The sequence below is a fragment of the Phyllopteryx taeniolatus genome, chromosome 2 (assembly GCF_024500385.1).
Source record: "Phyllopteryx taeniolatus isolate TA_2022b chromosome 2, UOR_Ptae_1.2, whole genome shotgun sequence".
NCBI classification, from domain to species: domain Eukaryota; kingdom Metazoa; phylum Chordata; class Actinopteri; order Syngnathiformes; family Syngnathidae; genus Phyllopteryx; species Phyllopteryx taeniolatus.
The window spans coordinates 10,851,740-10,872,106 of record NC_084503.1 but is presented as its reverse complement, the minus strand read 5'-3'; the positions used below and the strand labels follow the sequence as shown (position 1 = coordinate 10,872,106).

General features: G+C 44.4%; 1 protein-coding gene across 2 annotated transcripts in view; it reads right to left on the bottom strand.

Annotated features, from left to right (window-relative positions):
• Nucleotides 1-20,367, bottom strand: part of LOC133471078 (E3 SUMO-protein ligase PIAS1-like) — a 120,329-nt gene that overhangs the window by 16,977 nt on the left and 82,985 nt on the right. For both annotated transcript variants that reach the window (XM_061760273.1, XM_061760265.1), the window contains exons 3-6: nt 6,750-6,834; nt 6,512-6,650; nt 6,265-6,399; nt 1,520-1,625 (exon numbers count right to left, since the gene is read on the bottom strand). In XM_061760273.1, the coding sequence (XP_061616257.1) occupies nt 1,520-1,625; nt 6,265-6,399; nt 6,512-6,650; nt 6,750-6,834 (465 nt within the window). The remainder of the gene's footprint in view (nt 1-1,519; nt 1,626-6,264; nt 6,400-6,511; nt 6,651-6,749; nt 6,835-20,367) is intronic.

Below are 20,367 nucleotides of genomic sequence, written 5' to 3'. Positions count from 1 at the left end.
TCCCTCTTGGAGGCGCTCTTGGGCCATTAGGCAGTGGGCTGATAGAACAGTTGACAGTCGTAAACAATCAAATTTTGGCATGTCTTCCTAGTTTAACCTATGTAGCAGACTTGATGGCAACAATGAGCCACTTTCAGACTCCCAGCTGTCCTTTACATAAATCATCTGTCACCCGCTGTTATTCAAGTAAGGACTACCAGAGTTTTTCCCAAGAGTAGGCACATTCCACTATTCAGATCATAGGGCTTATTTGTGAAGGATTTGCATGTATGATGCTTGCATTGTCCAAATGTGTTGGTGATGTGATGTAGATGAGTATTACGTTTAGAATATGGATACGATTTCCTTGTGTACATAAAAGCCCTTATGCCTGGTGGAGAGGTGAGTAACCTGTGTGATGGCACAAGTTTTGCTGTAGTCCCCAAACTTCACAGTCATCCTCCACGAAATGTGCCGAACACAGTAGCATTCTGGTTCCAAAATGCTTGGGAAATTCTCCCAAAATAAATTGAAGACATTTATTCCTCAACTGTCACCGATGGTGTAGTGGTACACTCGCCTGACTTTGGTGCATACAGCGTGGGTTCAGTTCCCACTCAGTGACGGTATTAATGTTCGTGTATATATGTGCCCTGACTGACTGGCGACCAGTCCAGGGTGTAGTCCGCTTTTTGCCCGAAGTCAGCTGGGATAGGCTCCAGTGCCCCGTGACCCTGAACAGGATAAGTGGTGTTGAGAATGGCTGGATGGATGGATATTTCTCAACTCCTCTGAAGTTGGCAGATGACGCAAAGCACAAGTTTAGATTTCCGTAAAACACACGTGCGCTGTCGTTCAGCCATTTATTAAAGTCGAGTAATAGATAACGTGACTACATAGCACCGACAGCTGAAATGGATCGGCTCGTTTTGCTGCCTTTTGCCTTTCTAATGAATGCATACATTAAACAAACCGCATAGATGACAACGTTAAACCTGTTCACAGACTCATTATGACTCATGTAATGCATAAAACAGTGGGAAAACAATTATTTTAATGGCATGGGACCTTTAAATAGGACTTTGATTAGAGATACGTAGAATGGGCCAGAATTCTGTTGTAAGCCAATCTTGGGTATTTTTTTATCTGTGTGCTTTGGGTCTTTATCCTTTTGGAGGACCCATGTCCTCAGCTGAAATTAAGAATTCTGACACTGGGCAACATACATTATTTTTCTACAGAATGTCTGGATAGTCTTAAGATCATTATAGCCTGCACAGATTCAAGACACCCTGTGCTCGATATAGCAAAGACCCTCTCCCATGTTTCTCAGTAGGTACTTATGAACAAAGCTGTGATCCTCCAGGACACTTTGTGTTGTTGTTAATATGAAAACTGAAGGCTAAAACTTGAAATAGTGACAATAAACACTGGTCACTGAAATTGGCAAAGAATAGATATTTATTGGGTATCTACAAATTGGTACACCGTAAATGGACCTGTGCAGTCCTAAACACAAAGAGGTTGAGAGGGTTCTTACTCAGTGCTCTGGAGTGGTCTGGGTTCCTTATGCCTTTAGCCCAAAGCCTCTGTAAAAGCACTGTGGATGACTGCTGGTTCACCAAGTACACTGCCAGAGAGTAATTCTGTAGAGATGAAAAAAAATAAATGTTTTTTTTTCAGTGGACAACAGCTGGATACTGTATATGAAGGACACAATAGGCAACATGCTTGTAAGAAATGGACACCTGCTTGTCTAAGACACTTTTGAGCCACGTAAGAGGGATGACACTACCATCTATTGTCTTTCTATGGAACTACAACAAATTGACCCTTGTAGCTAAGGCAGGTCATCATTCCGAGAGAGTTTGGGCCAAATTTAATAAAGGTTTGTGTGTGCAAAAAGTTGAGTGTTCACCCAAACAGATGTAGAAAATTATCTACTAATCGAGCACACCCAGAATTGTGTCTGCCTAATGTGCGAAGTTGCTGCGTAATTCATTTTGGGCGTTCTGAAAGGAGTACTGGATATGCACATACCTGTAGATTAATGTGATTCATCAAATGGGAGATGAATTGCAATGGTTTATTTTGCGTGTTTAAATAGCGCGTCGAAAGGCATGTGCAAAAGGCGCCGCTGTGCTTAACCATGATGAGAAGGCGCTGGCAAAATGAGAGGTAACAGGGAGAAAACCTCTTTTCTGCTCATGTCGACATTTTTGAAATGCCACAAACAAAAATTATCGCACTATATTGTATATTCAGCAATGCAGTATTGGAGCTTCTGAATGATCTAAGGCACAAGGGAGTATGGGGTACCGAACCCCCTTATACAGGCTGTTTGGTTCCTGTACGAGCAGTGTCAGAGTTTGGTCCGCATTGCCAGCAGTAAGTCGGATTACTTTCGGTGAGGGTTGGACTCCGACATGGTTGCCCTTTGTCACCGATTCTGTTCATAGCTTTTATGGACAGAATTTCTAGGAGCAGCCGAGGCATTGAGGGGGTCTGGTTTGGTGGCCTCAGTATTGCATCTCTGCTTTTTGCAGATGATGTGGTTCTCTTGGCTTCATGAAGCCCTGATCTCCAACTCTCAACGGAGTGGTTCGCAGCTTAGCGTCAAATGGCTGGGCTGAAAATCAGCACCTCCAAATCTGAGACTACGGTGCTCAGTCGGAAAAGGGTAGCGTGCCCACTCCAGGTTGGGGATGAGATCATGCCTCAAGTGGAGGAGTTCAAGTATCTTGGGGTCTTGTTCACGAGTGAGGGAAGAATGGAACGGGAGATCGACAGGTGGATCGGTGCAGCGTCTGCAATGTTATGGACTTTGTATCGGTCCGTTGTGGTGAAGAAAGAGCTAAGCTGAAAGGCGAAGCTTTATATTTACCCGTCGATCTATGTTCCTACCCCCACCTATGGTTACGAGCTGTGGTTTGTGACCGAAAGAACAAGATCCCGGATACAAGCAGCCGAAATGAGTTTCCTTCACAGGGTGTCCCAGCTCTCCCTTAGAGGTAGAGTGAGAAGCTCGGTCATCCAAGAGGAGCCAGATGAGGTGGCTGGGGCATCTGATTCGGATGCCTCCTGGACGTCTCCCTGGTGAGGTGTTCCAGGCACGTCCCACCGGGAGGAGACCCCGGGGACAACCCAGGATACGCTGGAGAGATTATGTCTCCCGGCTGGCCTGGGAATGCCTCGGGGTCCCCCGGAAGAGCTGGATGAAGTGGCTAGGGAGAGGAAAGTCTGGGATTCCATGCTTAAGCTACCGCCCCCGCGACCCGACCTCGGATAAGCAGAAGAAAATGGATTGATGGATGTATGCTCTAAGGCTCAGGTGTCAAACTCATGGCCGGGGGGCCAGACCTGACCCACCTCATTATTTTATGTGGCTTGTTAAAAAAAAAAAAGCATGTATCTATTTAATGTTATGTTAATTTCTTCACTTAACGTTTCAAACCAATAAAATTTATTAACAAAGCACATTTGAAAACAAGAGTTGACTTAAAGCTGGGATCCACAATTTAAAAAAACAAAAAAAAACATTTTCCCCAAAGCCAATACTAGAGGAGATGACAAAATGCTGATTAAGCCTGTCAGCTCCTCCAACATCTTGCTGTATTCTTCAATAGTTTATTTTTTTTATATTTAGTGAATGCCCGATTAATTTCCCACGCTGGCCCAGTTGTTGGCGCGCCGAAAATGACGTAGAAGGAAATGGCGGCAGATTTTGCCGAGCGTAGTTGTAAAATGCTCATGGGAAATATTATTTTACATTTCTGTAGCATAAAATAGATAATAAATACTGTGTAAATGAAAACAATCAAAATGGCCGCAAATGAACAGCATCTACCTCTTTTCGAGGAGCCGTTGGCTGGCAGCAGCGGTGTGGGTGGTCACGCGGTCATGACCCAACACTCCTCCTGTCCTCACTGATCTGTTTTTATTGCTTTTGTTGAGCTCATTTCTTTGAACGTGTGCGTGTAAGTTAACTGCGAGTGACCCAGCGATGTGGTTTGCGAGAACTTTTATCCACTTAATTAGAACTTTGAGCGTAGTAACGCTGCTGCCGCTTCACTGCCTGTCATGACGTGGAGAGGTTCCCCCAGCCGGCTGCTGCGACTTCCTGGATCTCCCTACGGACATCGATTTCCGGTGACATATAGCTGAGGTCAGGTGATGTGACACGAAAAGCAAGATCAAGAAGAGAGATGTACATTATTTGAATGGTTTAGGGGGAACCAGGAAATGTATGCCTATGTCTTCACATTAACAGGTACTGGAACACCGCAGTGGTAAGAGAACGTATTTGTACGCTGGATAATGAACTATTGACATTTTCTCTCACCCGTTTTATTTACCTCACGAGTTTCAACACATTTTATTATACACTACGTTGGTGTATATTCAACTGTGAGGGGTTGGGACAGGGGGGAGCCGGGGGACAGTTGGAGTCACATCGAAGCGACGGACCGCTTTGTTGTAATGCTGAATTCTAGCAGTAGGGGGCACCAAAAATCGCAGATTGGAGCTTGAAGGGGGAGACACACACTCGGACGCACACTCATCGCGGGCACGCCCTCGCGTTTTTCTGGGGTAACAAGGTAACCCCAGAAAAACACTAATTTGAAATAAGTATTTGAAATAAGTATTTAACACGTCACTGTTTTTCTCACTAAATATACTTCCAAAGGTGCTATTGACCTGAAAATTTCACCAGATGTTGGGAACAACCTAAGTAATATACACGCTCACCACGCAAGACCCCTTTGCTGAAAAAAAAAACCCCGTCAAAGCTCGTTTAAGGTTTGCTGAACAACATTTGGACAAGCCAGTTAAATACTGGGAGAATATAGTCTGGTCTGATGAGAGCAAAATGTAACTGTTTGGATGCCATAATGTGCACCACGTGTGGACCAATGAAAAACAGAAATGCACTAAGTAGGTGCACAATGTATTGTTTACAATTGGAGAAATCAAATGCAGTCAAATACAAGGACAGCGCACACTAAAAGCTTCAATAAAAAGCTTGAAATTAAGTATGAGTAATGTATGTATAAATATAGAAATAATACAGTCATTGAAAAAAATCGTAGACCCCTCCTTTCTTCAGTTTCTTGGTCATTTTTAATGACAGGTGCAGCAAAAGTTTCCCTTTTTTGGACATATATAATGATGACAATGAAAACAGATCACACGAGTTGGATATAAGAGCTGATATCTAGCTCTAGCCATTTCCATGGTTTTCTTGATAAAAACCAAATTTATATTTAATAATGCAATTACGCTTTTGTATACTTCAGATAAAATGCCTTGAGCGGTATCAGGTATTATAATGAACAAGAAACTGAAGAAACAAGGGTGGTCTAATATTTGTATATATTATACATATACTGTATATAGATGTACAATTTGATATACAGTACATACAAACACACATATTCGTCATAATATATATGAGAATGCAGGCATTGATCGAATTTAAAAAATGACTAATGTTAAGAATGGGCTAATGCCATTATCACGTAATTTCTCAAGTTTACTGTATATAATGTTTTGAATTCATAAAAATAAATATAAAAGTATTTGAAGTTGTTTGTCAGTTTTCATTCCACTGCTTTTACTGATGTTTTAGATTTTTGGCCATGGTATTGTTTCAGTACCGGTATCGAGGTACTTTATGCAGGGATAGTATCCAGTTAGAATTTTGGTACCGTGACACCACTAAATATTACAGCAACTTACTGAGCGGTAAAACAGCAGCAAACTGCCTCCTGGTGGCCAAGGTGAGCACACCAGAAGCCACAGAACACTGATTTGGAAGCAGCATTAAATCATGATTCACAAACTGTTTAATGCTTAATATTCTATTTAATTATTTTATTGTTCTGTGTTTTTTATAAAGTACAATATTATAGAGTGCTAGTTTCCTTATCCTGCGATTGGCTGGCGACTTGTTCAGCGTCTACACCGCTTCTCGCCCAAAGAACGCTGGGACCCTAGTGAGGATGAACGGTACAGAAAATGGATGGCTGGATAAGAGCATGGACACGAAACGAATTAAACTTGTATCTCAAAGCACCACTGCGCTAGAGATTTCATTTTGCGATCACAATGCTCTCCCAAATGATCAGGGATCACCTAAAGCACAAAACCCTCTTTTAAATACGGTAGTGGTCCACCACATTTGTACCTGTTGCCAACAGCGCTCACAATCCGTTACAGTTAGTGAACAGGAAATGTAGCACCAGCTATATCGGATTTTAGGAAATCCAGCCCTTTGTCTCTTACCCTTCCAATTTCAGCAGTCCAGGACACCACAATGGTATTAGGGACTGTGGTGGACAATCTGACCAGTGAGGTAATGTTGATGGGTTGGCTGGGCCGCTTTGGCTCGACACCGTTTTTGGTCGGAGGAAGATAACCCTGTGATATTGTATGGTAAAAATATGTTAAGATTACAGGTATTAAAATGAAAAAACAAAACACGGTATATGGCTGATTATGTACTGCACGGGTTTATGTCGGTGTTTCTCACCGGCAGGTTACACGGCTTGCTGTTTACTTTCACACACAAACTGGGTGGAAAATGATCTTCCTGAGGACAGCTCGTCTCTGACAGGCAAAACCGCAATTGGACTTGAACTGAGAAATCACATTTGGTCCCCGAGATGTCCCTTAAAGCACAAAAACAGCTTTGAAGCATGCAGCTTGATGAATAATTAAGAAATAATTCACAGTCCAGCTTGAAGAAAACAGCGTCTCATCCATCTTACATTGAACTGCTGATCTGCTGGACTTGCTGTGGCGTTAATGCGAAGGCAAAACACGTCTCCTGAAACCTCTGGCTGTTGTCCGAAGCTGCAGCAAAACAAGAAAACATAATAGGAAATGATACATAACTCTTAATAATTCACTTTACAAAGTCAAATCTTTTAAAATCAAGAATTACTGTACACTTAAGGACTGACATGATGGGAACATAGGCAACACACAGTCATATTTCTCCCACGTTGTGGCAACTGTGCTAACCACTCCGTTTCACACCGGAATAACATGAGTGCATACTGCTTTCCTAATGAACAATTCTAACAAAATAATCCTTGTCCACTGTTGAAATTGCGCTGGTTTACTTAAAAAGCTAATCTCCCAGTATTTTCTAAAAGGCTCAAAACTATTCATGGTCTACCAATAATATAATTGTGCCAGTGAGACATTGAAGATAAATGTAGCGATTGTTCCATTTTTCCAAGTGTAAACTACCAGTGGGCAAGACTTTTATCATAACACTGAGTAATTATAATTACTGCGGGCTTTCATCCAATGGGCTGTGAATCTGACATGGAAGATGGAAGAGTGACAGAAACACCAATCAGGAATTGACTATGGCTTGAAATAAATGGGTGAAATGTTAGGGACTGCTTAAAAGACACCCACATGACTCAGTTTTCACATCTACTGAAGATAATTATCGCATTGGCCGTGGTCATCAAACATTCAAAGAATATTTCATTTTATTTGTAATTACCACACACACTATAGAATAGAGGACCTTTTTGGCATATTATACATTCATTGTTAACATCTCTTTTCTTTATACATTTTGGAGCCTGTCTGTGTGCCACAGAAGAAAATTACATGTGATGTGCTTTCAGGCTTTTCTTCCTCTTCGGGAAACTGAAGCTAAAAATAGATCTCGATCACTCTAGCTCTATCACACTTTCTCTCTCGCTCTGTCCTTGCTTGCTTTTTCCTCACTCTCGCCCCCACGCCACTCTTCCATCACGCTCGAAGTCACTCTCACCACGAAACTGGATTTGTTCTCATGTTTCAGTGTGGCTAAAAGAGATATGAAAAGGCTGACTAGCCCCATCCAATTTCAATCTATAACCATGCAATTGCCATTTTTTAACGATGAATATTAGCTACGTAAACTGAACATGAAATAAAAAAAGGTATATTTGTGTAGATCAAAGCTAAAACATACGTCCATGCATTATTATTTATTTTTGTGTGCCTGTAGTATTTAGTATTTTAGTATGTATTTGTAGCATCTAACCCTTAGCTCACACATTCAAAAAGCTTTTAATAAAGGCAGCACAGTTCATGAGTGGTTTGTTGAGACAATCAAAAGAAAATGCTTGTGACACGCATCATAATTCATTTGGTAATATCAGATCAGACTGTTTTTAAAATCAAACGCTCAGATTATATTTCTGCAAATATGTCATCTGCAAAGCCACACACACTTACAACCCAGATTCCAATGAAGTTGGGACGTTGTGTTAAACATAAATAAAAACAGAATACAATGATTTGCAAATCATGTTTAACCTATATTTGATTGAATACACTAAAAAGACAAGATTGTTTTTAGCAAATTATCATTAACTTGGAATTTTATGGCTGCAACACGTTCCAAAAGATGGCAAAAAAGACTGAGAAAGTTGACTGATGCTCATCAAAAACCTGTTTGGAACATCCCACAGGTGAACAGGCTAATTGGGAACAGGTGGGTGCCATGATTGGGTAGAAAAGGAGCTACCCTGAATTGCTCAGTCATTCACAAGCAAAGATGGGGCGAGGTTCACCTCTTTGTGAACAAGTGCATGAGAAAATAGTCGAAAAGTTCAAGGACAATGTTCCTCAACGTACAATTGCAAGGAATTTAGGGATTTCATCATTTACGGTCCATAATATCATCAAAAGGTTCAGAGAATCTGGAGAAATCACGGCATGTAAGCAGCAAGGCCGAAAACCAACATTGGAATGCCCGTGACCTTCGATCGCTCAGGCGGCACTGCATCAAAAACCGACATCAATGTGTAAAGGATATCACCACATGGGCTCAGGAACACTTCAGAAAAGCAATGTCAGTAAATACAGTTCGGCGCTACATCCGTAAGTGCAACTTGAAACTCTACCATGCAAAGTAAAAGCCATTTATCAACAACACCCAGAAACGCCGCCGGCTTCTCTGGGCCCGGCTCATCTAAGATGGACTGATGCAAAGTGGAAAAGTGTTCTATGGTCCGACGAGTCCACATTTCAAATTGTTTTTGGAAATTGTGGACATCGTGTCCTCCGGGCCAAAGAGGAAAAGAACCATCCGGACTGTTATGGACGCAAAGTTCAAAAGCCAGCATCTGTGATGGTATGGGGGTGTGTTAGTGCCAATGGCATGGGTAACTTTCACATCTGTGAAGGCACCATTAATGCTGAAAGGTACATACAGGTTTTGGATAAACATATGCTGCCATCCAAGCAACATCTTTTTCATGGACGCCCATGCTTATTTCAGCAAGACAATGCCAAACCACATTCTGCACGTTTTAAAACAGCGTGGCTTCGTAGTAAAAGAGTGCGGGTACTAGACTGGCCTGCCTGCAGTCCAGACCTGTCTCCCATTGAAAATGTGTGGCGCATTATGAAGCGTAAAATACGATAACGGAGACCCCGGACTGTTGAACAGCTGAAGCTGTACATCAGGCAAGAATGGGAAAGAATTCCATCTTCCAGCAAGCAAGTTCAAAATGCTAAACCTGAGTTATGACGTGACTCACCCTGAACTCCAAAATTGGGATCATTCAGGTACAGAACAGGTGATATGAATTAGTTCAATCAACTCCAAGTACTCTTATCTTGAGTTAAGCTTGTGCATGGCCACAACCAAAAGACATCCTCAACAGAGCCCCGAAATGTCAATTTACCAGGGAAACCGATAGAAACATGTCAAGTTCATTACGTCCGCTTTGGAATTTGAAGTGTTTAATGTGGGCATTCAGTGATATGAAAAAGCAATTGATGCATGAGTGAATCCGGAAGTTTGAATGGAATACTATTAAATGCAATAACTTATGATTTAACCACACTTTAAATTGCAGCATATAGGAATATATTTTGCATAACATCTGATTTTCATTTACCGTAGGTGCAATCTGGCATTTAAAAGCGTTTAATGAAATATAAAAACATCATTCAGGAATGCAGTCAAGGCAATAGAGTATTTTGCTCAGCTATGATTGGACCTCACGAAAATTTTATTAATACTAATTTACATTTATCAATAAAGCAAATATTCATTTTATATTTAACACATTTTTATTGAGCACAGTTTTATTTACCGGTACACATTTGTGTCATTGATTTGGAGACACAAATGGAACAGTTTGTAAATGTGAATATAAAGAAAATTTAAAACAAAAAGATAACTTTCGATTTCTACTCAGCCGAGAAATTTTTTTTTGTGCTGGAGCAGTGATGGGATGTGCATGACGTGTCCCATCCATGTCTAATTTGGAAGCCAAAATAACACCCAATTGGACTGCATGGGGGGGACCAAACCTTTTGTGCTCAAGGGCTACATTGTATTTTGAAAATGGACAGATGGGCCAGGTCATTTGTAGATGTGGTCAAATGAAACAGTTCATGTGTGTCAAAAAAATATTTACTCGAATAATAAAATATTGTCCATCCATCCATTTTCTGTACCGCTTATCCTCACTAGGGTCGCGGGTGTCCTGGAGCCTATCCCAGCTGCCTTCGGGCGAGAGGCTGGGTACACCCTGAACTGGTTGCCAGCCAATCGCAGGGCACATATAAACAAACAACCATTCGCACTCACATTCACACCTTCGGGCAATTTAGAGTCGTCAATTAACCTACCATGCATGTTTTTGGGATGTGGGAGGAAACGGACAACCAAAACTGCTGAAAGGATTGTCGGTAACCCCCTACCCACCATTGAGGACTTGCACGCTGCCAGAACTAAGACAAGGGCGTGCAAAATCCTCTTGGACCCTCCGCACCCCGGTCACCAGCTCTTCCAGCTCCTTCCCTCAGGTAGGCGCTACCGATCAATGCAAACTAGAACTAGTAGACATTCCAACAGCTTCTTCCCTCTTGCGATCAACTTCTTAAACACCTAACCTATAATTCCATTACAACAAGCTGGCAATTTTTTGACTTGAGTTCGTTGTCACATTTCTGTGGGGCCAATTATGTATTACTCGTGCACTCACTGTAGTTGTCTCGCCATGCTGCACTATTTGCATATACTGGCCACTCATGCCAGAGTAGCATCTGCTCCATTTGCACACTGATTGAGGAGTATCTGTAAAATTTGCACAACCAAGATTGTCTCAGATTATCGCACTACTCGTCACTTTAAACCGCATACACTCCTTGAAGTCTCGGCGCCCTTTGCACAATGGTCATTGCACCGGACTATTGCAATATTAGTCATTCGAACTGCTCTAAGTGCTAGAGGACTCTGCATCTTTTTGCACAATTGTTTTTCGTCAATGTCTTTATGTCTCCAAAGTGTTCTGTAAATTGACTGTCTGTTGTACTAGAGCGGCTCCAACTACCGGAGACAAATTCCTTGTGTGTTTTGGACATACTTGGCAAATAAAGATGATTCTGATTCTGAAACCGGAGTGTCCGGAGAAATCCCACGCAGGCACGAGGAGAACATGCAAACTCCACATAGGCGGGGCCAGGGATTGAACCTCAAAACTGTGAGGCAGATGTGCTTAACCAGTTGTCCACTGTGCCGATAAAAGATTGTGTTCTTTAAAAATAGTTTTATTTTATTTACAATAAATCAAAATGGACAAAAGGTAAATGATGAATAAAATCTTAGTGGTTTACAAATAAAATGTTATTCTAGTTTTAACATCTTTTGTAAATCAAGCATAATTGATTTAAAGAACCACTTATTAAAAATAAACAAATCATTGTCAAACATATATTTATTTAATTGTATTAATATTCCCTCAATTAACCAATTATAAGAGAAGTGATTAAGAAATAAATAAAATGAAAAAAATAACTTTAATCTAATTTTTAGGAAAATTGGCTTAATTAATGCAAAACGTATTAGTGACTCTTGATAAATGCTCATTGGGTCCGATTAAACAACGGAGGGCCCCTCTGTACTTAGGCCACCCCTGAATTAGACTGGTCCAAGTCTGAGCCACAGCCTGTCTATCATGATTTGATAATAATAATAATAATATGTTACGATAAATGATTTCTACATCAATCATTTGCAATCTTGTTGAAGTATATTTCTTACACTGTTACAGTTAACGGCCGTTCCACTGTGTCTGTGACTATCTCACCGGCAGACACATTGTTGCACACAATTTGCACCGACGTCAGTGCAAATCTTCCGTGTTGACTGAGTATATGAAAAGCAATAGTTTTTTTGGGGGTTCAGAAATTAGTCTGGGAATACCAGCGTATCATTTTAGATTTAGTTGTGCCTCAATATTAATGGGATAGCGGAGAAACAGACAAGCCGTGTTTGCTTCATGTGGAAGGAGAAACGTAGAAAGTCAGGATTGAGCAGACCTAATCTGCTCACGAGCAGCAAATCGGTCGGGCCCTAAACCAAATGCACATAAACAACAACAAAAGTGTAAATGCATATTAAACATTTAGTTGGCCTGGACTGACTCTTCCTCCGATAGGTTTAAATGAAGGTATTACTCCACTGTCCCCCCCGTCTGCAATTGTTACCAGATTGAGGCATGGAAAAGCCAAGACAACACCTAAAATCTATCAATAATCAAACAGCAATCCAGCCCCTTGTCAGTGCAAATGAATATCAGCTGGTTCAGTCTTAATTGATGGCCGACAAAAAGGTCTCATTGCCAAGGTGTGAGTCAAGACACATCTTACGATGGGTAAGAGCAAAGAGCTGTCTCAAGACCATCGCAAACTAATTGTTGCAAAACATAACCATGGCATTGATTGATGGCATCAAGAAGTTCAAAAGTGTGTTGCTGCACATTTTGCACTGTAAAAGTATAATTTGTATTTATTATTGATTGAGGTCCCCTCCTTGAGCCGTCACCTTATCGTGGTGGAGGGGTTTGTGTGGCCCAATGATCCTAGGCGCTAAGTTGTCTGGGGCTTTAAGCCCCTGGCAGGGTCGCCTATTGAAAACAGGTCCTAGGTGAGGGACCAGACAAAGCATGGCTCAAAGACCCCTTATGATGATGACAAAAAATGGACTCAGGTTTCCCTTGCCGGGATGCGGGTCACCGGGACCCCCTCTGGAGCCAGGCCTGGGGGTGGGGCTCGAAGGCGAGCGCCTGGTGGCCGGGCCTGCACCCATGGGGCCCGGCCGGGCACAGCCTGAAAGGGTAACGTGGGTGTAGTGCGAGCTGGGCGGTGGGACCTTGGCAATCTGATCCCCGGCTACAGAAGCTAGCTCTAGGGACCTGGAATGTCACCTCTCTGGCAGGGAAGGAGCACAAGCTGGTGTGTGACGTCGAGAAGTTCCGACTAGATATAGTCGGACTCGCCTCCACGCACAGCTTGGGTTCTGGTACCAGTCCTCTCGAGAGGGGTTGGACTCTCTTCCACTCTGGAAATGCCCACAGTGAGAGGCGCTGAGCAGGTGTGGGTATACTTATTGCTCCCCGGCTCGGCGCCTGTACGTTGGGGTTCACCCCAGTGGACGAGAGGGTAGCCTCCCTCCGCCTTCGGGTGGGGGGACGGGTCCTGACTGTTGTTTGTGCCTATGCACCAAAGAGCAGTTCAGAGTACCCACCCTTTTTGGAGTTCTTGGTGGGGGTGCTGGAGAGCGCTCCAGCTGGGGACTCCATTATTCTGCTGGGGGACTTCAATGCTCACGTGGGCAATGGCAGTGAGACCTGGAAGGGCGTGATTGGTAGTAACAGTCCCCCCGATCAGAACCTGAGTGGTGTTCTGTTATTGGACTTCTGTGCTCATCACGGATTGTCCATAACAATACTATGTCCAAGCATAAGGGTGTCCACACGTGCACTTGGCACCAGGACACCGCAGTTCTATGATCGACGTTATGGTCGTGTCATCGGACTTGTGGCCGCATGTCTTGGACACTCGGGTGAAGAGAGGGGCGGAGCTGTCAACTGATGCCGCTTTGGTGGTCGCTAAAGCAAAAACTCTGGCATGGGAGGAGTTCGGTGAGGCCATGGAGAAAGACCTCCGGACGGCTTCGAGGAAATTCTGGTCCACCATCCGGCGTCTCGGGAGGGGGAAGCAGTGCACCATCAACACTGTGTATAGTGGGGGAGGGGCGCTGCTGACCTCGACTCGGGACGTCGTGAGCCGGTGGGGAAAATACTTCAAAGACCTCCTCAATTCCACCGACACGCCTTCCCATGAGGGAGCAGAGTCTGGGTTCTCTGAGGCAGGCTCTCCTATCTCTGGGGTTGAGGTCACCGAGGTGGTTAAAAAGCTCCTCAGTGGCAAGGCCCCGGGGGTGGATGAGATTCGACCAGAGTTCCTCAAGGCTCTGGATGTTGTGTGGCTGTCCTGGTTGACACGCCTATGCAACATCGCATGGACATCGGGAACAGCGCCTCTGGATTGGCAGACTGGAGTGTTGGTCCCCTTTTTTAAGAAGGGGGACCGGAGGGTATGTTCCAACTACAGGGGGATCACACTCCTCAGCCTCCCTGGTAAGGTCTATTCAGGGGTGCTGGAGAGGAGGTTCCCTCAGGAAGTTGAATCTCAGATTCAGGAGGAGCAGTGTGGTTTTTGTCCTGGCTGTAGAACAGTGGACCAGCTCTACACCCTTGGCAGGATCATCGAGGGTGCATGGGAGTTCGCCCAACCAGTCTACATGTGTTTTGTGGACTTGGAGAAGGCGTTCGACCGTGTCCCTCGGGGTGTCCTGTCGGGGGTGCTTCAGTATGGGGTACCAAACCCCCTGATACGAGCTGTTCGGTCCCTGTACAACCGGAGTCAGAGTTTGGTCAGAATATCCGGCAGTAAGTCGGACCCGTTTCCGGTGAGGGTTGGACTCCGCCAAGGCTGCCCTTTGTCACCGATTCTGTTCCTAACTTTTATGGACAGAATTTCTAGGCGCAGCCGAGGCATAGAGGGGGTCCGGTCTGGTGGCCTCAGTATTGCATCCCTGCTTTTTGCAGATGATGTGGTTCTGTTGGCTTCATCAAGCCTTGACGCCAACGCTTACTGGAGCAGTTCGCAGCTGAGTGTGAAGCGGCTGGGATGAGAATCAGCACCTCCAAATCTGAGCCCATGGTCCTCGGTCGGAAAAGGGTGGCGTGCCCTCTCCAGGACGGGGATGAGATCCTGCCCCAAGTGGAGGAGTTCAAGTATCTTGGGGTCTTGTTGACGAGTGAAGAATGGGAAGAATGGAACGGGAGATCGACAGGCGGATCGGTGCAGCGTCTGCAGTAATGCGGACTTTGTATCGATCCGTTGTGGTACAGAAGGAGCTAAGCCGAAAGGCGAAGCTCTCGATATACCGGTCGATCTACGTTCCTACAGTCACCTATGGTCACAAGCTGTGGGTCGTGACCGAAAGAACAAGATCCCGGATACAAGCGGCCGAAATGAGTTTCCTCCGCAGGGTGTCCGAGCTCTCCCTTAGAGATAGGGTGAGAAGCTCGGTCATCCCGAAGGATCTCAGAGTAGAGCCGCTGCTCCTTCACATCGAGAGGAGCCAGATGAGGTGGCTGGGCATCTGATTCGGATGGTTCCCGGATGCCTCCCCGGTGAGGTGTTCCGGGCACGTCCCACCGGGAGGAGACCCTGGGGACGACCCAGGACACACTGGAGAGACTACATCCTTCGGCTGGCCTGGGAACGCCTCGGGATCCCCCCGGAAGAGCTGGATGAAGTGGCTGGGGAGAGGGAAGTCTGAGCGTCCCTGCTAAAAGCTATTGCCCCCACGACCTGACCTCGGCTCAGCGGTAGAAAATTGATGGATGGATGGATATTTATTGAGGTTATTTTTTGTGGTTTAATCATTTATTTTTTATTTAATCTATTCAAATGTAGAATCATGTCTATCTTTAAGTTAAGCAGTGGTTATGTTGCAATTTAAATGTTTATTTTGTTGTTTTTATTGAAGTTATTGTTCAGGATTTTCTAATATAATTTTGATTTATTCTATTCAATTGTCATACATTTTTCTTTTTAAAATTACCCATTGGTTAATAATTAATGGGTCAGTTTTTCTCATACCTCCTGTTCCTGATTATTGTTCTCTGTCTGAGTAATATCATTTGATCAAGCCTTTTCTAATATTCCATACTACAAAATAAATAAAGTATGTATGATTATTGCGGAATTTGGGTTGGAGTGATATTGGTATCGGCCAAAACTCAAGGCTGCAATATCGGTTTCGGATCGGAAGCGAAAAAGTTGGATCAGGCATCCCTAATTGTTAGGGGAAATACTGTATGTTCAGGGCTACAATTTCGGTGACACATAACTGAATTCTTCTGGAGAAAAGAAATCTGTATTGTGTCACTTGAACCATGTAGTGTAAATCTATAATATACAGTATGTAGTCCAACTTTTCAGCTGCCATCAATCATAGGTGTAAAAAAAACAACTGAGAAAGCAGATTGAAGGACAAAGATAGGTAGACAGGTATTTGTGATGTCATGTCTTTTTGTAACCACCTAAACTGATGATGTTAAATACCAACTAAAATAGTAGTTAACTTGCTTAAGGTCTGGTCTTTGGTATATGCTAAGCAGGAGAGAATTTACTCAGCTGAATCTGCCACAACAAAGCCCAGCTGGAGTTTGTTAGTTTGCCTTTTCTACTTTTTCATTAATTTAATATGTCACATGCAAACAGACTCCTATTTCATATGCACACAAACACAAAATACAGCTCCATTCTAAGAAAAACAAGAATGAAAACCATCTACAGAATGAACAGAACAATGTGTGACAAAAGGTGAGCTCTAGAATTTATAAGCTAACCTGTGTAACTTCATTCACACTAACAACTGGGATTGTTCTAGAGCTGAATGGGGTTGCTCTCCAGCTACAGTATATGGTCACTGGGCTCATTAAGGCATTCCAGTGTGCATATAAAGAAATGCTTAGGTTGGTGTGTTTTCAGTCTGGCAGCTGGTCGTGCTATTCTCGTCAATGCAAATAGTAGATATTTAAAGGGTTACGTCAGTGCTACCGTACATGGGCCACACCCAACACAAAAATCAACACATCTGCAAACAATATGCATAGGAGCATTGGAAATAGTCTGTAATTGGTGGAAAATAACATTGGTGTTCATGTGGACCAACGTGAGAAAATGAAGTACATTTTGGTGGTTAGGCGGCACGGTGGCCGACTGGTTAGAGCGTCAGCCTCACAGTTCTGAGGTGCGGGGTTCAATCGCCGTCCCCGCCTGTGTGGAGTTTGCATGTTCTCCCCGTGCCTGCGTGGGTTTTCTCCGGGCACTCCGGTTTCCTCCCACATCCCAAAAACATGCATGAATTGGAGACGCTAAATTGCCCGTAGGCATGACTGTGAGTGCGAATGGTTGTTTGTTCCTATGTGCCCTGCGATTGGCTGGCAACCAGTTCAGGGTGTACCCCGCCTCCTGCCTGATGACAGCTGGGATAGGCTCCAGCACGCCCGCGACCCTAGTGAGGAGAAGCGGCTCAGAAAATGGATGGATGGATGGATTTTGGTGGTTATTTGGGCTCCGTCTTTATGAGTACAGATTAGAGTTCTGTTCATTTGTTTATCAAGGCTGAGCAGCTTTCACTTTTGAGTGTTGAGCTTCATTAGTTTATCACAGAAAAGAGGATAAAAACTCATTTTATTTTATTGACATTTATAACCCCAATTCCAATGAAGTTGGGGCGTTGTCCATCCATCCATCAATTTTCTACCGCTTATCAGAGGTCTAGTCGCTGGGGCAGTAGCTTTAGCAGGGACGCCCAGACTTCCCTCTCCCCAGCCACTTCATCCAGCTCTTCCGGGGGGATCCCGAGGCGTTCCCAGGCCAGCCGAAGGATGTAGTCTCTCCAGCGTGTCCTGGGTCGTCCCTGGGGTCTCCTCCCGGTGGGACATGCCCGGAACACCTCACCAGGGAGGCGTCGGGGAGGCATCTGAATCAGATGCCCCAGCCACCTCACCTCACGACCAACAACTCGGGACCATAGGTGAGGGTAGGAACGTAGATCGACAGGTGAATCGAGAGCTTTTCAGGACCTGAAGTGGGCGAGCAACATCAACTGCGTCCTCAAAAAGGCCCAGCAGAGGATGTACTTCCTGCGGCTTCTGAGGAAGCACGGACAGCCACAGGAGATGCTGAGGCAGTTCGACACAGCGGTCATCAAATCAGTCCTGTGTTCTTCCATCACAGTCTGGTTTGGTGCTGCTACAAAAAAGGACAAACTCCGATTGCAACTGACAATCAAAACTGCTGAAAAGATTGTCGGTACCCCCCTACACACCCTTGAGGAGTTGCCAGAACTAAGACAAGAGCGTGCAAAATCCTCTCGGACCCTCCACATCCCGGTCACCAGCTCTTCCAGCTCCTTCCCTCAGGTAGGAGTTACAGATCAACGCAAACTAGAACTGGCAGACATTCCAACAGCTTCTTCCCTCTTGCAATCAACTTCTTAAACGGCTAACCTACAATTCCATTGCTACATGCTGCCAATTTTTTTTGTCTTGAGTTTCTTGTCACATTTGTCGGGCCAATTATACATACTCGTGCACTCACTGTAGTAATCTCGCCACACTGCACTATTTGCATAGCTGTTGTTGACCAATACTGGCCACTCATGCCAGAGTAGCATCTGCCCCACTTGCACACTGACTGAGGAGTATCTGCAACATTTGCACAATCAACAGATTATCGCACTACTCGTCACTTTAAACTGCATACACTCCTTGAAGTCTCGGAGCCCTTTGCAAAATGGTCATTGCATCGGACTATTGCTATATTAGTGATTCAAACTGCTCTAAGTGCTAAAGGACTCTGCATATTTTTGCACAATTGTCAAAAAAAATTAATAAATAAATTGTACCGGCATTATCAGATAACTAGCAACCCTTTATTGCTCAGACAATGTCATCAAGACAATGCTTTAATGTTTATTAAAACATTGTCTTGATGACATTGTCTTGTCATCAAGACAATGTTTTTCTCATTGTCTTGATGTCTCAAAAGTGCTCTCTGTTAATTGACTGTCTGTCGTACTAGAGCGGCTCCAATTACCGGAGACAAATTCCTTGTATGTTTTTTGGACATACTTGGCAAATAAAGATGATTCTGATGGTCCACCAGCTCTCCTTGGATATCCTTCCCAGGGCCAACCCGCAATAAGCCATTCTAAAATCTACTCCCTCCGCCTCAGTGTGCTCTTGGGTTCAATCTAATTCACAGACTTCGAATCGTGACAGAATACTCAGGCCAACATGGACCCAGCAACTCCAGCTCCTGGTCGACTACCAGGGCGCTCAAATAAGCAGACAGGACAAAGCCCTCTGCGAGATCATGGACTCATTGAATTCCCTTACAAAACAAGTATCCCTCCTGTCCTCCCAGAGCCACCTCAGCAATCCTTCCGTAAGTATTTCTCCCGAGCCTGTAGCCTCCGATCAACCCCGCCTCCTGTACAAAGAGCCTCATAATTCTCCTCCCGAACCTTACTCGGGGGACCTTGATTCACGTAGTCAATTTTTACTAAACTGTACTCTCGTATTCGACCTACAACCGCTTAGCTATTCTACAGACAGATCCAAAGACGCTCACATCATTAACCTTCTGTGTGGAAGAGCTGCCAAATGGGCAACTGCGTTTTGGCATAATTCCCTCCCGATACTTGTATCACTAGACTCGTTTACGGCAGAACTTAAAGTTTTCGATCACCCCGTTAAGGGTCGAGAAGCCACTCGGCGCCTCCTAGCTCTCACCCAAGGTTCGAGTTCCGTGGCATCATTCTCTATTGATTTCCGGATACTTGCAGCCTTTAGAGGATTTTTTTTTCAAGGGGCTGTCAGAACAACTCAAGGACGAGCTCGCGACAAGGGACAGACCCACCTCCCTCGATAATTTAATCTCGTGAGAGAGCTCGTGAGCGAGGAACAAACACGCGCTATTCCGATCTACCCACGAGGGCTGTACCTACAACCACTCCGCGGCTCACTGAACCTCCTACCACCTCCTCTTCACCCCCACTGGAGTAGAGGAGCCTATGGAACCGGCAAGACCCGGTTAGACCCCCTGGAACGTCAGCGCTGCTTCTCTCAGCGATTATGTATTTATTGTGGACAGTCAGGTCACTTCATAGCCAATTGCTTCCTCCAACCAAAAGACCAAGCTCACCACGACCCGAGAGCACCGTGATTACGGTTACTGGATGGGCGACTCGCCTCCCCTATCACCCACCAAACTGCACCATTCAACCTGCTGATTTCTGGTAATCATCGTGAAACCCTCCAGCTGTTTGTGATTCCTTCCCCGGAAACTCCTTTAGTCCTTGGCAGAGCGTGGCTCAAAAAACACAACCCCGCCATAGATTGGACCCTCCTGTCTATCACCGGTTGGAGTCACTTCTGCCATTCCCACTGCCTTCTTTCAGCCTTCCCGACCTCCACCACACCTCAG